At 38.2% G+C, this 19950-nt stretch overlaps 1 protein-coding gene across 7 annotated transcripts in view; it reads right to left on the bottom strand.

Moving 5' to 3' along the window:
* Positions 1-19950, bottom strand: part of LOC143024895 (osteoclast-stimulating factor 1-like) — a 169077-nt gene that overhangs the window by 47966 nt on the left and 101161 nt on the right. For all 7 annotated transcript variants that reach the window (XM_076184288.1, XM_076184294.1, XM_076184293.1 and 4 more), the window contains one exon: positions 17733-17847. In XM_076184288.1, the coding sequence (XP_076040403.1) occupies positions 17733-17847 (115 nt within the window). The remainder of the gene's footprint in view (positions 1-17732; positions 17848-19950) is intronic.

Genomic DNA, 19950 nt, shown 5'->3' with positions numbered 1-19950 from the left:
CACTGCCCTGGGTCAGAAGCAATGTTGCAAGACACAGCACATCCACAGCAAGGCCGCTTCATAAATTCGGTGAACCCCCCTCTCCGTCCCCTCATGCAGGAAAGGAGAAGACGGGGAGATATCCCTTCGGGCTGCATCAAATTTTTTCTCATACATACATACTCCCCATCCCTCACCCACTCCCCCACATGCATCACAGCCTCATCTATACACAACCCTTCTCCATTCACCCCTATCTTCTGTCCTCTCCTGTCCTTCCTCTACAGACATTCCTCTCTTTTGTAAAGCCCCTTTCACCCCATCCATCCATCTCATCCTAGGGTGCCCCCTCATATTCACTCCTTCCACACTTCTTTTACTAATCTTTCTTCACTCATTCTTTTCATGTGTCCAAACCATCCTAATATTTTTTCATCAACCCTATCTCCCAGCTCCCTTTCCACCCCTGTTCTCCTCACCTCCTCATTTCTCACTCTATCTAGCCTAGTAACCCCTATCATACTTCTTAGACATTTCATCTCAAACACATTCAAACTCCTTCTCTCTTCCTCTCTCATGTTCCCTGTTTCTGCCCCATACATTGCTGTTGGCACAATCACTCTTAGCATCCATTCCCAGATGTCTATTTCACATTACACTTTTTAGTCCACCAAGGCATTTACTCGCTTCTCTCAATCTACATTCTACCTACACCCCCACTCCTCCCTTTCCTGTCACATTCGCACCCAAGTATCTGAAACTATCCACTTCCTCCAGTTTCTCACCCTTAATGCTCACTTCCAGCCTACTGTCACTCTCTCCCCTTGTACATCTCATCACCTTACTTTTGCCCACATTTGTCTTCAGCTTCCTTCTTTCACACACCTTCTCAAACTCTGTCACTAACTTCCTTAATCCCTCCTCTGATCCTGCTACAAGCGCAGTGTCGTCAGCAAACAACAGCTGGCTCACCTCCCACTTTTCTCAATTTTCTTTAATAATTTCCAACCCTTGACCCACTACCCTTGCATTCACCTCTCGCACCACCCCATCCATGTAAAGATTGAACAGCAAGGGCGACATAACACACCCCTGATGAAGTCCCACCTTTACCTCAAACCATTCACTCTCTCCATTTCTAATCCTAACACAAGCTCTACTACTCTCATACAAACTCTTGACTGCTCTTAACAGCTTTCCTCCTATCCCATATATCTGCAGTACCTCCCACAGTGCCTTTCTGTCTACCCTGTCGTAAGCCTTTTCCAGATCCACGCGCATAGCTCCCTTCCCGTATATCAACTAGGTAAACACAACTAGATACATAATTTTTTTTTTTTTTTTTTCAATAAAAAGTGTATTTACCTAGTTGTAATATACAGGAAGGGAGCTATGCTCGTGGTGACCCATCATTGCATCTCTCTGTATCAAGTTTTATCTTAAAATCTTGTATAGTGTTTGTACATACTGTTTTGTTGTCTAATTTGTTCCATGTATTTATCGCTCTGTGTGGGAAGCTGTTCCTTTTCAAGTTTCTTCTATAACTGTCCTTTTTCAGTTTTTTCCGTGTCCTCTCGTTTTCCCGTTGTCCCACACTAACAAGTCGTTCCTGTCTAAAACTTCCATTCCTTTCATTATTCTGTAGATAGCCAGCAAATCTCCTCTTTCTATTCTCTGTTCCAAAGTTGGTAGATTCAATTTAGACAGTCTTTGCTCATATGTTAGTTCGGCAAGAGTTGGTGCTAGTTTGGTTGTCACCCTTTGTATTCTTTGTAGTTTCTTAATATTCTGGGTGTCCAAAGTGATGCTGCGTACTCAAGTTTTGGTCTTATTAGTGTAGTTAGTATTTTCTTTACCATTTCGTCATCCAAATAAGCAAATGCCACTTTGATTGACCTCAATAAATTGTAAGTTTCTCCAAATATTTTATTTATATTCTTATCTGGTTTCATGTCCTTTCCAATCATCACTCCAAGATATTTTTCCAAATTTGCTTTTTTTACTTTTTCTTCCCCAATTCTGTAATCTTTTGATAGTCTGTTTTTGCTCTTTCCAAATTCTATTATACTACATTTCTTTATATTAAATTTTACTTCCCACTTTTGAGTCCAATTCTAGATCATGTCCAAATCTTGTTGCAATGATTTGCAGTCCTCTTCAGTTTTTACCTTCTTTAGTAATTTTGCGTCATCTGCAAAGAAATTCATATAGCACTCCACACCTTCATTCATGTCATTAATGTATACAGCGAACATGATCGGGGCCAGTACTGATCCTTGCGGGACACTGCTTTTTGCTTCTTCCCAGTTGGAGAATTTTTCTCTAATTACAAATCTCATTTTCCTCCCAATCAGGAAGCCTTTCATCCATTCCAATAATTTTCTTCTGATGCTACCTTTTGACTCTAACTTCTTTATAAGTTTCCTATATGGTACCTTATCGAATCCCTTTTGCAGGTCCAGAAAAGCACAGTCTGCCCACCTATCTTTCTTGTATTATGTCTATTAATCTTGAGTAGAAGCAGATCAAATTCGTTGCACATGATCTCCCTTGTCTGAATCCAAATTGATTTGGATTCAGTATAGATTTTTCTTCCAGGTACTTAACCCATCTGTTTTTGACAACTATTTCACAAATTTTTGCTATTGTGCTTATTAGTGAGACCGGTCTGTAGTTAGATAGATCTTCCTTATTACCTCCCTTATAAATTGGTATGTTTGCCTTCTTCCAGTCCAATGGCACTTTTCCTTCTTTAAGTGAGAATTTAATTATATTATATATTTTGTCAGTTAATTCTTCCATACATTCTTTTAGTATCCAGTTTGCAATTCCATCTGGGCCATGTGATTTTCTGACATCAAGGGTTTTAATTTGGTCACTGATTTCTTTTTGGGTTACGATTATTTCTTTCATTGCTGGGGATAATTCTCTCTCTTTTTCTACACAGGTGAGTTTTCTATTGTGAATACTGATTTGAAGTGGTTGTTCATAATTTCAGCCATTTCCAGTTCTTCTGTATATTCCTTTTTGTCTTGGCACAGTTTTTCTATTGTTTGTTTTTCAGTTTTCCATTTACATACTTGTAAAATAGTTTGGGTTCTTCCTTACATTTATCTTTTTTTCGTAGTTTCTCTCTTCATCTCTGCGTATTTTTACATATTAGTTTCTTAGTTTGATGTACAGTGGCCGCGAAAAGTTTGGGCGCGTAACAAATGTAAACACTTGTGACATTTAAATAATCATTTAAAGACCTATAAATGGCTTATTACATACCTTATTTACCAAGCGATTTTCCTTTAAGCTTTATGACCTTCTCCAAACGTGCCGGGATGCATCTTGCCAGGTTTTGTACGTGTTGAGGAATAATATTATCCCAAATATCCTGTATTTCTGTTTTTAGCTTAGCTGTTTTTTAATTATATGCCATACGTGCTCAATGGGATTTAGGTCTGGAGAATTTCCAGGCCATTTTTTGAAGTAATCAACACCACAGTCTTCTAACCATTGGGTAACAGACCGAGCTGTGTGAGCAGGAGCTCCGTCCTGCATAAACCAACTAGCATTGCACTTTTCAAAACTTTCAGGCAGGTTATCACACAATAACTCGAAATAAGTGTGCTGATTTACACACTCATTTTGTGCAAGAAACACTAAATTGCCAACTCCACCAAATGCAAAGCATCCCCACACCATAACACTTGCAGCATGTTTCACCACTTTAGCTGTATAGCGAGGGTCATTAGGGTCAGACCCCCTGGGGCGCCTCACACACTTCGACCTGCAGCCCGACGACACCACAAACATTGACTCATCACTCCACAATACTCGTTCCCAGTCTTCTAAGGACCAGTCCTTATATTTCTTGCAAAATGCTATGCGATCACGTATGTTTTTTGCACTTTGGAGGGGAAGAACTTTAGCACAGCAACTACGGTATTGTAAATCTTTGGCTAAATGATCAGAAATACATCTTACAGACACATCATGCAGCAGTGCAGGGTTATTTTCTTTCAGTTTTCGAGCTGTGAGCATTGGATCTTTATCTAACTGCCTCCTAATAACCGTAGAAGTACGATTTGATATCTTCCTTGGCCGACCAGAGCGATGCTTTGGAGTAGGAATGATGTTACTTCCTCCGTCTCGAAATTTCTTGGTCTACTTTTGCACTTGACGCACTCCAATTCCCACACGAGTAGCAATATCTTTACACTTATAACCCTCCTTATAGAGGGTTATGATTGTAACAACTGTGTCTCTTCCCAGCTCTTTACCACTTCCCATTACGGAGATATCAAGGCACAAAAACAGAGACCACCGCAAAAAAAAGACTACTCCCTGTGAGAGATGTTTAGAAACTGACTCCACGTGACATCGAGTGTGCCTAAACAGAGTTGCTAAGTAGTGCGTATTGTCTCGGGTAAATATGGGTACAAACGCTAGCATTGAAAAATAACGAAAAGTGTGGGCGGAAAGTTGTATTTTTCGCATGTTTTGAGTTTAGCTGAAAGTTGGGGAGCCTATAATTTTGCGCCCAATCTTTTCGCGGCCACTGTACGTTTGCCATTTGCTTGGTTTCTCATCTCTTTTCCATTTCTTCCAAGCTTTATCTCTTTTGTCCTTAGCTTCACTACATCTTTTGTTGTACCAGCTTTTTATGTATGTTTTTTCCATTTTTTGTTGTGGTGCATGTTTATTCACTCCTTCATTATAAATTTCTTTTAGTATGTTCCATTTTTCTTCCATCCCTGTATCTTTGTTTTGGAATTTTTCCCAGTTTGTATTGTGAAAGAATGTTTTAAGTTTCTCTAAGTTTGTTCCGTTATACATTGGTCTTCCTATTCTATGTTTATCTTTTTTACTTTGATCCATTTGTTCTTTCAATTTTTCCTATCGGAGTTTTGTAATCAATTTTTTCAATAATCTCAGGTTCTGTCGTAAGTATTAAGTCTAATTTTGAGGGTTCTTCATTTCCTCTATATCTAGTATTTTCTCTAATCCACTGGGTCATTGTGCATTCAATGGTCAAGTCAAGGAGGACATTGCCCCAGTGTTCCTCTCCCCCCTTCACTGTCATTTCTTCCATAATTACTGTATTTCCTCTGTCTTTCAGTATTTCAATTAATTCATCTTTTGTATCTTCTAGTAACTCGGAATGATCCCTTTCTGTCCAGGCTTGTGTTTTGGGGGGCACATATACCACTGCAAATTTTCTTTTCTTCATTTGTTTGCCTTCGACTTGTATCATAATTGATTCTACATTATTTTTTCCTTCAGTTATTTTTGTTACATTTAAATCTTTCTTGGTCAAAATTAGAACTCCTCCGCCCTGTTTGTTCTTTCTATTCTTTGTCCAACAGTTGTATAAACCTTGTCCCACAGTGTAGGGAGTTAGGGTATACTTTAATTTAGTTTCCACTATTCCCATTATGTCTGGTTCTTCTAAGACTAGATAATCATTTAATTCATTCATTCCTGAGATTAGTCCATCTATATTAGTATAAGCTATTTTTAGTTTCTTTTCTCCTCTTCTTTTTCTCTTTTCTTTGTTTCCATTTTCCTTATACATCTTTTTCTCAGCCTCATTTCTATCACTCTCAAAAAAACTAGTTTTTTTCCTTTTCAGTTCTTTTCTCATTCTTTTCGTTCGCCTCGTTCCTAAGTTCTTTTTCTTTCTCTTTTTCTTCCTCACTCATTTCTTTTTTTATCCATATATTTTTGTACAGTTCGCTATTTGCTAATCTTACTGTTCTAGATAATATTTCTTCTGCACTTGTTTGCAATCAAAGTTTAACTTTTAGTGGTCTATACTGTTTATCTTTGGAGTACTTTGGAGTACCAGCCTAACTCATCTATTTGTAATTCTTTTATCATTTCTTTGGCAATCTCTTTTTCTTCCTTTTCCCTCTGATATCTTGGTACATCATGCTTTTCTTTAATGCCATACATTACTATACATCTTTTTCTTTCCACGGTGTCCCTAACTAGGTTACCTCTTTAATAATCTGAATCACAGTTTCTTCAGTATTATCTTTTACTTGTTGTTCCATTATTTTCTTTAGGGACATTTTTTGACTTTCCTGTTCAATTTTCCACTGTTTTTTTATTTCCTGTAGGTCATTCTCCTTGATTTTTTCTTCCACCTTTTCAGTTACTTCTTTCATTTGACTTTTAATTTCGCGTTTCAAAGCCTCGATCCTATTATTATCCTCACTTTTTAACCTCTCATTATCACCCTCAAGCTGTTTTAATTCCTTTTTCAACTCGTCTATCTTCCTATTGTTTTCTTCGTTAGTTTTTCTTAGGATTGATATTTCTTGGTACATCATCTTGTACTCGCTTTTAAGCTCTAATAATTCATCTACAATCATTCATATCTCTATTCCCCATTATATTCCTATACCTATGTTCTCTATCCATCTCTATTCCTCTAAGTAAGCCATTGCCTTCTCTTTCAAATCCAGAAAATCTACTTATGTCCAGCCTCTGATACTCTCTAGGTGTTGATGCGAAACAAGATTTTTTTTCCTTACTACCCCAAGTGGTGTTTCAATTCTAGTTTCCTCAAGCCTTCTCTTTGTTGAATCCTTAAATTTAGGGGTACACAAGGATGCCAGCATCAGCATCTTGATTATATGTATTTTTTTGTAGTTGTACACAAGTTACCCTTGGATTCTGTGAACTGGTTTGATCACGTCTTCTATGTTTATTATTACTCAGAGTAAAAGAGAACAAGTAATACAGCAGTGACTTTATATTTTATAATGCGAATAGTGTGATGTAGTGTGATGCAAGAATTTGAGTTGTACTGAAATGGTTAAGAGGTCTTGAGAACAAATTAAGAAAGAATGAATGTCTCAGGATGTCAAGAAATACAATTCTCCATACTGTAAAATATATATTTGGACTAGTTTTGGTATAGACCAAGCTGGAACAACACAAATTTGAATCTAAATACAATAACTGGAAAATAAGGACACAGACCAAATTAGAACCATATATACTGGTAAATTTGAAACTGACTTGAATTTCATTTTCACTGGATGCAAGCCATTCCTTATACCAACCTAACCTAAACATTTGATCAATCTAATCCATTACATCTGAGCCATTCCCTGGAATCATAAAGGCAATTTCCCTAATCTTTTGCACCTCGTTTTCCTGGTGTACCTTCCATGATGTATTTACCTAGTTGTATCTCTCCGCATCAAGTTTTATCTTAAAATCTTGTATAGTGTTAGCACATACTGTTTTGTTGTCTAATTTGTTCCATGTATTTATCGCTCTGTGTGGGAAACTGTTCCTTTTCAAGTTTTTTCTATAACTATCCTTTTTCAAATTTTTTCCGTGTCCTCTTGTTTGACCATTTTCCCACACTAATAGGTCGTTCCTGTCTAAAACTTCCATTCCTTTCATTATTCTGTAGATAGTTAGCAAATCTCCTCTTTCTCTTCTTTGTTCCAGAGTTGGTAGGTTCAATTTGGATAGTCTTTGCTCATATGTTAGTTCAGCGAGTGTCGGTGCTAGTTTTGTTGTCACTCTTTGTAATCTTTCTAGTTTCTTAATATTCTTTTTGGTACTGGGTGTCCAAAGTGATGCTGCGTACTCAAGTTTTGGTCTTATTAGTGTAGTTAGTATTTTCCTTATCATTTCTTCGTCCATATAAGTAAATCCCACTTTGATTGCTCTCAATAAGTTGTAGGTTTCTCCGAACATCTTATTTATATGCTTATCTGGTTTCATGTCCTTTCCAATCATCACTCCAAGATCTTTTTCATAGTTTTTTTTTTCTTCCCCAATTCTGTAATCTTTTGATATTCTATTTCTACTCTTTCCATATTCCATTAAACTGCATTTCTTAATATTGAATTTTACCTCCCACTTTTGAGTCCAATTCCATATTGTGTCCAGATCTTGTTGCAATGAGTTGCAGTCCTCTTCCGTTTTTACTTTCTTAAGTAATTTTGCATCATCTGCAAAAAAAATTATATAGCACTCCACGCCTTCATTCATGTCATTAATGTATACAGCGAACATGATCGGGGCCAGTACTGATCCTTGTGGGACACTGCTTTTTACTTCTTCCCAGTTGGAGAATTTTTCTCTAATTACAACTCTCATTTTCCTCCCAATCAGGAAGTCTTTCATCCATTCCAATAATTTTCCTCTGATGCCACCTTTTGACTCTATCTTATTTATTAGTTTCCTATGAGGTACCTAATCAAATGCCTTTTGCAGGTTCAGAAAAGCACAGTCTGCCCATCCATCTCTTTCTTGTATTATGTCTACTAATCTTGAGTAAAAGCAAATCAGATTTGTTGTACAGGATCTCCCTTGTCTAAATCCAAATTTATTTCAGTATAGATTTTTCTTCCAGGTATTTAACCCATCTGTTTTTGATCACTCTTTCACAAATTTTTGCTATTGTGCTTGTTAGTGAGACTGGTCTGTAGTTAGATGGATCTTCCTTATCACCTCCCTTATAAATTGGTACAATGTTTGCTTTTTTCCAGTCCAATGGTACCTTTCCTTCTTTAAGTGAGGATTTAATTATATCATATATTTTGTCAGTTAATTCTTCCATGCATTCTTTCAGTATCCAGTTTGCTATTCCGTCTGGGCCATGTGATTTTCTGACATCCAGGGTTTTAATTTGATCACTGATTTCTTTTTGTGTTACATTTATTTCTTTCATTGCTGGGGATAATTCTCTCTCTCTAACTTCACTGTTAGGCGAGTTTTCTATTGTGAATACTGATCTGAAGTGGTTGTTCATTATTTCAGCCATTTCCAGTTCTTCTGTAAATTCCTCTTTATCTTGGCGCAGTTTTTCTATTTCTTGTTTGCTTTTCAGTTTTCCATTTACATATTTGTAAAATAGTTTGGGTTCTTTTTTACATTTATCTATTATCTTTTTTTCATAATTTCTCTTTTCGTCTCTGTGTATTTTTACATATTCGTTTCTTAGTTTGATGTATGTTTGCCATTTGCTTTGTTTCTTATCTCTTTTCCATTTTTTCCAAGCTTTGTCTCTTTTTTCCTTTGCTTCACTACATCTTTTGTTGTACCAGTTCTTTATGTATGCCTTTTCCATTTTTTGTTGTGGTACAAATTTGTTCACTCCTTCATTATAAATTTCTTTTAGTATGTTCCATTTTTCTTCTATCCCTGTATCTTCGTTTTGGAATTTTTCCCAGTTTGCATTGCGAAAGAATATTTTAAGTTTCTCAAAGTTTGTTTTGTTATACATAGACTATTCTATGTTTATCATTTTTGCTTTGGTCTGTTTGTTCTTTCAATTCCATTTCTATTAGTACGTGGTCACTTTTTCCTATCGGAGTTTTGTAAATAATATTTTCGATTATCTCAGGTTCTGTCGTAAGTACACCCACTCCTCGTTTAACAACCTACTCGGTTAACGACAACTCGGAGTAACGACGGGCTTTATGACAGACCAATATTCATTTAACGTAAATCTCCCGAAGTTACGACGTTGTGTACGATAATTAAGTTGGCTGAGGCAAATTTGTATGATGTTATAAATGAACTTGTACGGTGGATATTACCTGTGAGGTAAAGTGTTCTGAAGCTTAGGTCTACATTACCATCCTGCAAGCTGCAAAAACTACCTGGGGTACAGTACTGTATATACCGGTAGTGGTAAATTTTTAGTTTTGACCATGGGCGCAATATAGCAATAGAAAATTAATTACTAATTTTGTAAATTATAATGTATCAACGTAATATGCAATTTTGTGAGCGGAAAAAAAAAAAAATGCTAAAACAGATTTCGTAAGTAACGAAGTCATGTCGGACGAATGGTACACTATGTTTGTTATGATAGATGCCGATGTCGAAGAAATGAAAGGATGATGAATTCATCTAACCTAAACTAAACTAACCTAACCTGTGTTTAATAAATCATTACCTGCAAATTAAATGTCATCCGGCTCGTCCTCGTTGTCGTCGTCGTGAGACACGTTGGCAGACGACAAGATGGCGTCCTGATCCTATGCTACCGACTTCGTTCATTAGCATATTTTCTTGTAGCAAGGTATTTTTTACTTTCATTTCCGCCCACAAAATTGCACATTACGTTGATACATTTTAATTTACAAAATCAATGATTAATTTTCTATTGCTATATTGCGCCCATGGTCGAAACTAAAAAAATACACCGGTATTCAATATGGAATGTCAGCATACGCGGATTTGGTCATATACGGTAATTTCAGGAACCTAACCACCGTAAATAAACAGTAAATAAAGCTTCAATATACTGTATAAATGAGGGAAAATACACGAAAATAAAGATACATGTATTGCTGGACATTGTACATACAGTACATGTACGCATATGTATACACTTTCGCTTAACGACCAATTCGGTTAACGACGACGCGCTGGTCCCAATTGTCGTCGTTAAATGAGGAGTGGTTGTATTAAGTCCAAATTTGAGGGTTCTTCATTTCCTCTATATCTAGTATTTTCTCTAATCCACTGGGTCATTGTGTATTCAATGGTCAAGTCAAGGAGTACATTGCCCCAGTGTTTCTCTCCCCCTTTCACTGACATATCTTCCCAGCATATTTCTTTTGAGTTAAAGTCACCCATAATTACTGTATTTCCTCCATCCTTCAGTGTTTCAATTAGTTCTTCTTTTGTATTATCTAGTAACTCGGCGTGATCACTTTCTGTCCAGGCTTGTGTTTTAGGAGGTACATATACCACTGCAAATTTTCTTTTCTTCATTTTTTTTTACCTTCGACTTGTACTATAATTGATTCTACATTAATTTTTCCTTCAATTATTTTTGTTACAGTTAAATCTTTCTTGGCCAAAATTAGAACTCCTCCGCCCTGTTTGTTCTTTCTATTCTTTGTCCAACAGTTATATTCACCTTGTCCCACAGTGTGGGGTGTTAGTATGAACTTTAATTTGGTTTCTACAATTCCCATTATGTCTGGTTTTTCTAATACTAGATAATCGTTTAATTCGTTTATTCCTGAGATTATTCCGTCTATATTTGTGTAAGCTATTTTTAGTTTCCTTTCTCCTCCTCCCCTTCTGTCTTCTTTGTTTCCATTTTCCCTATGACTATGTATTTTTTCCTCAGCCTCATGTCTATCACTCTCCAAAAAAACTCCTCCTTTTCTTTTTCAGTTCTATTCTCATTCCTTTCATTTGCCTCATTCCTAAGTTCCTTTTCTTTCTCTTTTTCTTCCTCACTCATTTCTTTTTTTATCCATATATTTTTGTACTGTTCACTGCTTGCTAATCTCATTGTTCTAATTAAAATTTCTTCTACACTTGATTGCGATCTAAGTTTTACTTTTAATGGTACATTTCTTTTTTTTATCCATATATTTTTGTACTGTTCACTGCTTGCTAATCTCATTGTTCTAATTAAAATTTCTTCTACACTTGATTGCGATCTAAGTTTTACTTTTAATGGTCTATACTGCTTATTTTTTGAGTACCTGCCCATTCTATGAGTTTCCTCGATTTCTCCGTCCCAGCCTAACTCATCTGTTTGTGACTCCTTCAGTATTTCTTTGGCAATCTCTTTTTCTTCCTTTTCCCTCTGATATCTTGGTACATTGTGCTTTTCTTTAATGCCATAGACTACTATACACCTTTTTCTATCCACTGTGTCCCTAACTAGGTTACTTTTCTCTTTAATAACCTGAATTACAGTTTCTTTTGTGTTATCTTTTACTTGTTCCATTATTTTCTTTAGGGATATTTCCTGACTTTCCTGCTCAATTTTCCACTGTTTTTTTATTTCCTGTAGGTCATTCTCCTTAATTTTTTCTTCCACCTTTTCAGTCACTTCTTTCATTTGACTATTAATTTCTCGTTTCAGAGCCTCGTTCCTACTATCATCCTCACTTTTCAACCTCTCATTATCACCCTTAAGCTGTTTTAATTCCCTTTTCAACTCGCCTATCTCCCTATTGTTTTCTTCATTGGCTTTCCTTAGGTTTGATACTTCCAGGTACATTATCTTATATTCGCTTTTAAGTTCTAATAGTTCATCTATGATATCACTTAGATCTCTACTCCTCATTATGTTCCAGTTGGAACCAGCAATCTTATGTCCCTAGTTACCCTTATTAGATTTGTTTAGCCCCTTGTTCTCTCAATTAGCAAATATTTCCATCTTGTACCTTTAAAATGCTAAAACCCTGAACATCAACCACTGGTCATTGTGTGTGTGTGCCCTGCAGGGCTAACACTCAGTCTCTGGAGTGGACCTCAGACCTCTCTATCAACTTCAGCTGTATTTCTTACATTTTAACACATGGAGAGCTGACAATTGGCAACTGTTTTCCTCTTCTTACAACTTTCAGCCAGTGACATAAAATCAGTCCCTCACTAATATAACAAACAGCCCAAAGTTTCTTTCCAGGGAGATATGTGGAAGGCTCTGAAGACTAATACCAGCCACTGAGGGGATGTTGATTTTCCATGTAGTGAAACTCAAGGCAACAATTGGTTGACTGACAAATTTGACAAATTATACAATATAAAGCATTGAGGATGCACTTAAAACATCCCAGTAGAACACCTGCAAACAAATACCATAACACTCCCCAAAGAATATCATATAATAATAATAGGTACACAGTTCTTGGCATAATTACATCAAGCAAACCAATTGAATGTTATGGAAATATTTTTTACTTAAATGTATACAACAATCTAACAACTGTACCACACAAATTTGTCATTTGCAGTGTAAGAAAGTCAACTCATGGTTATGTAAACAAACTAAAATGAATGTGGATCTTTTATTTCCTGAGTGCCATCAGATATGGAAAAAAAACAAAAAAAATCCTATTTTTCTCCATTAAAATCCCTTAACCACTTCAGTACGAGTCAAATTCTCATGTGCAGCATCAGCTGCCATATGTACGATGCAACATACTGCTCATACAAAGGATTACAAAGGCAGAGCATACCGACAGGAGACCTTTTTTTCCCCTTATAAAGGAGGTAGCCAAAAAACAAAGACATAAAAACCATTCCCACCCATTCCATCCTTATCATACTCCACTCCCCTCCACCTCTTCCCTCCCTCTTATCTTGGTACTTCCTGGATGAAGGGTCATCCTTGCATCTTGTCCATTGCCCTGGGTCAGAAGCAGTGTCGCAGGACACAGCACATTCACAGCAAGGGCACTTCATTAAATCAGTGACCACCCTCTCTGTCCCCTTATGCAGAAAAGGAGAAGATGGGGAGAAAGCCCTTCGGGCTGTGTCAAAATTTTCTCACACATACTACCTCAGCCCCCATCCCTCACCCATTCCACCTCATGCATCTCAACATCATCCATATACAACAATTCTTCATTCACCCCTATCTTCTGTCCTCTCCCATCTTTCCTTAACAGACATTCCCCTCTTCCCAAAGTCCCTTTTACCCATCCATCCATCTCATCCTAGGTTGCCCCCTCATGTTCACTCCTTCCACACCTCTTTTATTAGTCTTTCTTCACTCATTCTTTCCATGTGTTCAAACCATCCCAATACTCTTTCATCCACCCTATCTCCCAACTCCCTTTCCACCCCCGTTCTCCTCCTCACCTCCTCATTTCTCACTCTATCCAGCCTAGTAACCCCCATCATCAACAAAATGATCCCAGGCATCCACTATACGGTCACCTTCAGGTTGGACAGAGACTGAAGTCTCGCCAAAGCTTCATGACGGTGGAGGGACTGGATCCAACCCAAGCTGTGGCCCATAGACTAAAATGTTGGCAGGAATATGACAATCTGGGCCATAACGAGGCCATACCATGCCCAAACGAGACCTTGCCCCCAGGAGCAAACCTAACCAGGAAGGACTGGGTTACCTTAAACAGAGGAAGAGCCAAGGTGGGCAAAACGAAAGAAAACAAACACAAGTGGGGATACACCAATAGCCCCCAATGTCCCTGTGGCGAAGTACAGACGATGGTCCACGTCCTCCGGGAATGTCCATTGAGTCCCCATTGCTCCGACCAAGACCTTAGGGAAGCAAATGAAACTGCCCTTATATGGACACGGTTCTGGTGCGACAAGATATGATGATGACCCCCATCATACTTCTCAGACACCTCATCTCAAACACATTCAAACTCTTCTCTTCCTCTCTTATGTTCCATGTTTCTGCCCCATACAGTGCTGTCGGCACAATCACTCATTCATACAATCTCCTCTTAGCATCCATTCCCAAATGTCTATTTCTCATTACACTTTTTAATCCACCAAGGCATTTACTCGCTTCTCTCAATCTAAATTCTACCTCCACCCCCAGTCCTTTTCCTGCCGTATTTGCACCTAGGTATCTAAAACTATCCACTTCCTCCAGTCTCTCTCCCTTAATACTCACTTCATATCTACTACCACTTTCACCCCTTGTACATATCATCACCTTATATTTACCCACAATTATCTTCAACTTCCTTCTTTCACACACTTTCCCAAATTCTGTCACTAACTTCCTCAATCCCTCCTCTGATCCTGCTACATGCACAGTGTTGTTCGCAAACAACAGCTAGCTTACTTCCCTTTTTTCTCCATTTTCCATAACCATCTCCAATCCCTGACCCACCACCCTTGCATTTACCTCTCGCACCACCTCATCCATGTATAAATTGAACAGCCAGGGTGACATAATCATCCCTGACGAAGTCCCACCTTTACCTCGAACCACTCACTCTCTCCATTTCTAATCCTGACACACGCTCTACTACTCTCATAAAAACTCTTGACAGATCCTAAAAACTTTCCTCCTATCCTGTATATCTGCAATACCTCCCACAGTGCCTTCCTGTCTACCCTGTCATAAGCCTTTTCCAGATCCATAAAAGCCCAAAAAACATCCTTACCTTTTCCTATAGCTTTCTCACATATCTGTCTTACCACAAAATTCTGATCTACGCAACCTCTACCTGTCCTAATCCCACACTGTTCCTCAACAATTAATCCCTCTGTTCCTCTCCTAATCCTCTCAATCAAGACCCTCCCATAAGCCTTTCCAACTACACTTAACAAGTTAATCCCTCTGAAACTACTACACTCATGCTTGTCTCCCTTTCCCTTGTAAAGTTCAGTTTGAAGCTTTAAGAATCATTTAGATAAACACCTAAGCAAGATGCTGTAGTGATTATAATCTATTTTACATTGTTTTTGTTTTGTTATCATTTGTCTGTTTGATTCTCATTTATTATTAGTTATATGTCAATTTATTATTATTTACTATTTACCTGTTTGTTTATCTTTTAACTATACCTATGCATTTATTTATGTATCTTATTTGTTTTTACATTATTATATTTTTATTAATTAATTATTATTGATTTTTTTTTTTTTTTTTTGCATCCAGCCTAGATATGGACCAAAAGGTCTCCTGTCGGCATGCTCTGCCTTTGTGATCCTTTATAATCTATACAGGCACTCCTCCAGTCCTCCGGCACTCTACCCTCTCTGAAACAAGCCTTCACCTCACCAGCCAGTCCATCATCACTGTACCTCCTTTTTTCAGACATTCTGTATGACATCCATCCAGAACAGGTGCCTTACCTGCTCTCATCATCTTAACAACTTCCTTCACTTCATCCTTCCTTATTTTTCCTCCATTTTCCTCACTCATCACAGTCATTTTCTTAGCACTTCCCACTGCAACTACCTTTCCCTCCCTATCCTCCTTCACATTTAGCAACTCCCTAAAATACTCTGCCCATCTTCCTCTCACTGCCTTCTCTTCCATTATCATCTCTCCATCTGCACCTTTTACCTTTTCTTCTCTACTTGATTTGCCTCCTTTTCCTCTTAATTTCTTTCCAAACATCTTTTTATTACTTTCAAAAATTTCTGTCATACCCCATTTTGCATCTGCTCTTCTCTTTGCTTCCTTTATTTCATGCTTTACTTCTCTTTTCTTTTCTTTGTGCCTCTCATATGATTCCCTCATCCTATTTTGTAACCAATCTATGAAAGCTCGCTTCTTCTCTTCTACAACCTTCTTTGCTTCCTCATCCCACCACTTGCTACCCTTCCTCCTATTTCCTCCCATCCTCCTTGTTCCACACACCATCTTTGCACACCTTGTGACTCCCTCATTGAACCATTCCCATTCCTCCTCCACTCCTAATTCCACACTTTCCTTCACTCCCTCCCACTCCTCTCTCAGCTTCTTCTTGTACTCCTTCTCTTTTTCTTTCTCATTTAAGCAGGTCACTCTAAGCACCTCTCTACCTTTTGTTCTTTTCCTCCACTCTCAGCTTACCTTGCACCAGAAAATGATCTGATATTCCCCCCCTCTCTCCCCTTAGCACATGTACATCCTTAACTCTTCCTATTATACTCCTATCTACCACTACATAGTCCATTAATGCTATATCTACCACCCTACCATCCACCACCCTCTCCCATGTGTACTTATGCTTAACTTTCTTCCGAAACACTGCATTTGCTATCATCAACTCTCTTTCTAAACATATTTCCACCATCAACTCTCCACTATGATTCTTTACTGAAACTCCACTTTCCCAACCACTCCGTCTATTGGTTCATTTCCTACCCTACCATTAAGGTCTCCCAAAACCACTACATTGACGTTTCTCCCTAATCTCTCTATGCACTCATTTAAATCTATCCAAAAAGCATCCCTTTCTTCAACACTCTTCTCACTACCTGACCCATATGCACTTACAAAAACCCACATCTCCTTTCCCAGTTCCACCTTCATCCACATTAACCTTGAAGAAACCTCCTTCCACTCCACTACACATTTACCTACCTCTTCACTTACTGGTATAGCCACCCCTCCTCTCCCTCGTCCTCTCTTCACTCCTGAGAACCTCCCTACTACACTCTCAAACTCACACTCACCCCTCCCTCTCAACTTAGTTTCACTCAAAGCCAACACATCCATCTTTCTTCTAACAAACATACTGCCTATCTCATCTGTACTACATCCATGCACATTAAAAGACCCAAACCTTAGGATACTGGTTGGAAAACTCCTAAACCCTCTTAGGCCTTTACTTTTTTTTAGGAATGTCCCCTGTGGGGCTACAGGAAGAAGGATGCCTAGTCCTAATCCCCGTCCCATTTTTCTCGCCTCTTGTGATTCAAGTGGGAATACTTGGTGGCACTATTCTACCCCCACCAATGAGTAGGCAAAAAAAAAAAAAAAAAAAAAAAAAAAAAAAAAGGAAATTAATATTCAGAGAAATGGTACAGGATAGCACCAAGGGGTCAGGGGACAGCATGTCGGTGGGACAGTCACAGTATAATAACAGTGTCATCATTTCTCTGTGAAAAGAGTCCTCTATCACAAAATGATGTGTGACTCTGGTCCATAGGGGCACCCCATATAGACCCTAAAGTATCAACTGCATGCTACTTTGCCACAATAACATGCAGCCAATACCTCATACTACTTACATTATAAAATATAAAGTCACTGCCGTACTACTTATTCTCTTTTACTCTGAGTAATAATAAACACGGAAAACATGATCAAACCAGTTCACAGAATTCGGGGGTAACTCACATACAACTACAAAAAATATATATTAATCAAGACGCTAACTCAGTCATCCTTGTGTACCCACTTGTGCCTCATGACGCCTAGGTAGGTGTCATCGTACCGAAGTGGTTAAGGATAAAATTCAAAGCTTCAATAGTCATGTCGACCACATTTAACATCTCTTAACTGTGTGTGCTTCTATATGTGCACACATGTATCAATATATACATACCATAATTGCTGGGGATGAGTCCTTGTTCATTACCACAACGAGCCAGCCACCATTCTGGATTCTTCTGGTCCACCACAAAGAGTAAGTCTCCTTCTTCAAAACTCAACTCATCCTCCTGCATCAGATAAATCAAATAAAAGTATCTATTAATCCTCACCAAACTGATGGAAATACAATTCAATTAATCTGTTAACCACAGATTTCTCTTGCAGGAAAACCATGGCTTCCAGGTTAGTATTGTTGGTGTTGTTCCCTAACCTGTCTGTCCGAGCAGTCCCATCTCCCCAAGGAATGCCAAGGCCGAAATGGGGTTTTCCAACAAATCCTTTATAGTGTATGTTGTGTTGTTTGTGTGCATGATTGTGTATAATGCAGTATTCCATTATGTATTCAATAGTATGGGGTGAAATGTTACATTCTGGGCAATTGTTCACAATGCGGTCATCCAGTCTCTTTTGGTAGCTTAGAAGGGCTGGGTGGTGGCTGCACCACAGTCTGACCAGGTGGACTCTGTCCTTTCGTGGGAGAGAGGATTCAGAGGGATGGATATCAGGGGGTCTGGCATGTAGCAATGTGTTGTCTTTTAGTGTGTTAATGGAGTGGTGAGTGATATGGTTATGAATGTTTCCAGAGGCTGGTATTTGGTGGTTGTGGAGGAAGAGAAGAGAGTATTTGTGTGAGATATAGGTATTTGGGTGTGTTTTTTTTATGTTTCTTGGTGTGTGTGGGTGTTCTGCTATGTAGTGTAGTGGGTGTTCTGCTATGTAGTGTAGTGGGTGTGCTGTGTTTGTGAAGGCTGCAGCAAGTGTTTGTGTGCCTCTCATGTCAAGGTGATCCTTGACTTTGAGGACTTTTGTTTTATAGTGTAGAGGGTCTGTAGGTGTTGTGTTTGTGCAGCCTATAATTGTTTTTAAGGTTTTGTCTTGTATGGTCTGAAGGGTGTTGAGGTGTGTCCCACTGAGATTAGGTGCCCATGCTGGACTCACATAATTCATCACTGAGTGTATGCATTCTTTGTATATTGTAATATTAGTTTGTTTTGTCCAAATGTTGCTTCAGTGATTGACATTGTTTGTATATTGTAGTTTTAGTTTGTTTTGTCCAAATGCTGCTTCAGTGATTGATTTAAATGCTTTAAGTCTAGGGATATATCACCCTGGCTGTTTAATTTATACATGGATGGGGTGGTGCAAGAGGTAAATGCAAGGGTAGTGGGTCAGGGATTGGAGATAGTTAAAGAAAATGGAGAAAAGTGGGAGATAAGCCAGCTGTTGTTTGCGGATGACACTGCGCTTGTAGCAGGATCAGAGGAGGGATTGAGGAAGCTAGTGACAGAGTTTGGGAAAGTGTGTGAAAGAAGGAAGTTGAAGATAATTGTGGGTAAAGTAAGGTGATGAGATGTATACGGGGTGAAAGTGGCAGCAAACTGGAAGTGAGTATTAACCACTTCACTCCGGGCCAAAATCTCGCGGGCAGCATTAGCTGCCAGACGTACGATGTTGCATCATAATACTCGCATCATAAAAAATAGTCACCGCTTATATCGATCATTCTCTCTTTCACCCGTGAATTTTGATAACCATAGAAAATGTGATGAAGCCAGTTTAGAGAGTATGTCAGTTACGCAGGGACAACTACAATAAATATAATCAAGACACCGATATGGCAGCCTTGCGTATCCACTTGCTCCTCATGCCGCCTACGTAGGCACCACCATATGGAAGAGGTTAAGGGGATCGTCCATTAGAAAATCGAACTTTTTTAGTTTGGGGTGAAAGTGGCCGAGATTTTTTCCTAGTAACTGTCTTGTCTCAGAGAAGATACCACCGAGTTTTCAAGTCATTTATGCTTATACTTTTTTTATTGTGATTTTTTTTTTTTTTTTTCGAGGGGTAATTTTTGAAAATTTTGAAATTGATTCAGAGGATAGACCTTTGACTGGATGTTGATTATTTTTTGTCTATATAATGGGCTAAGATAGATGAAGAAACGGAGGCAGAATTATAATGTTCTGATCAGTCTGTTATGAGAAAAAAAAATCCAAAGTAAGTTGATGAAAAAAGAAAAACAAAAATGTATATATGAAAAATCCTACTAGTTCTTGACAGGACATAAATCTGCCTCCAAATGTTCTCCCAATTATGCTGAATCCGAAAAGGATTTGCAGTTAAAAATCAGTGAAGGTGTTTTGGATATGAATCAAGTTAAATGTGCAAAA

This window comes from Oratosquilla oratoria, chromosome 4 (genome assembly GCF_046742065.1).
Source record: "Oratosquilla oratoria isolate Oo_2021 chromosome 4, ASM4674206v1, whole genome shotgun sequence".
Classification (NCBI taxonomy): domain Eukaryota; kingdom Metazoa; phylum Arthropoda; class Malacostraca; order Stomatopoda; family Squillidae; genus Oratosquilla; species Oratosquilla oratoria.
This window is presented reverse-complemented; position numbering and strand designations above follow the sequence as displayed.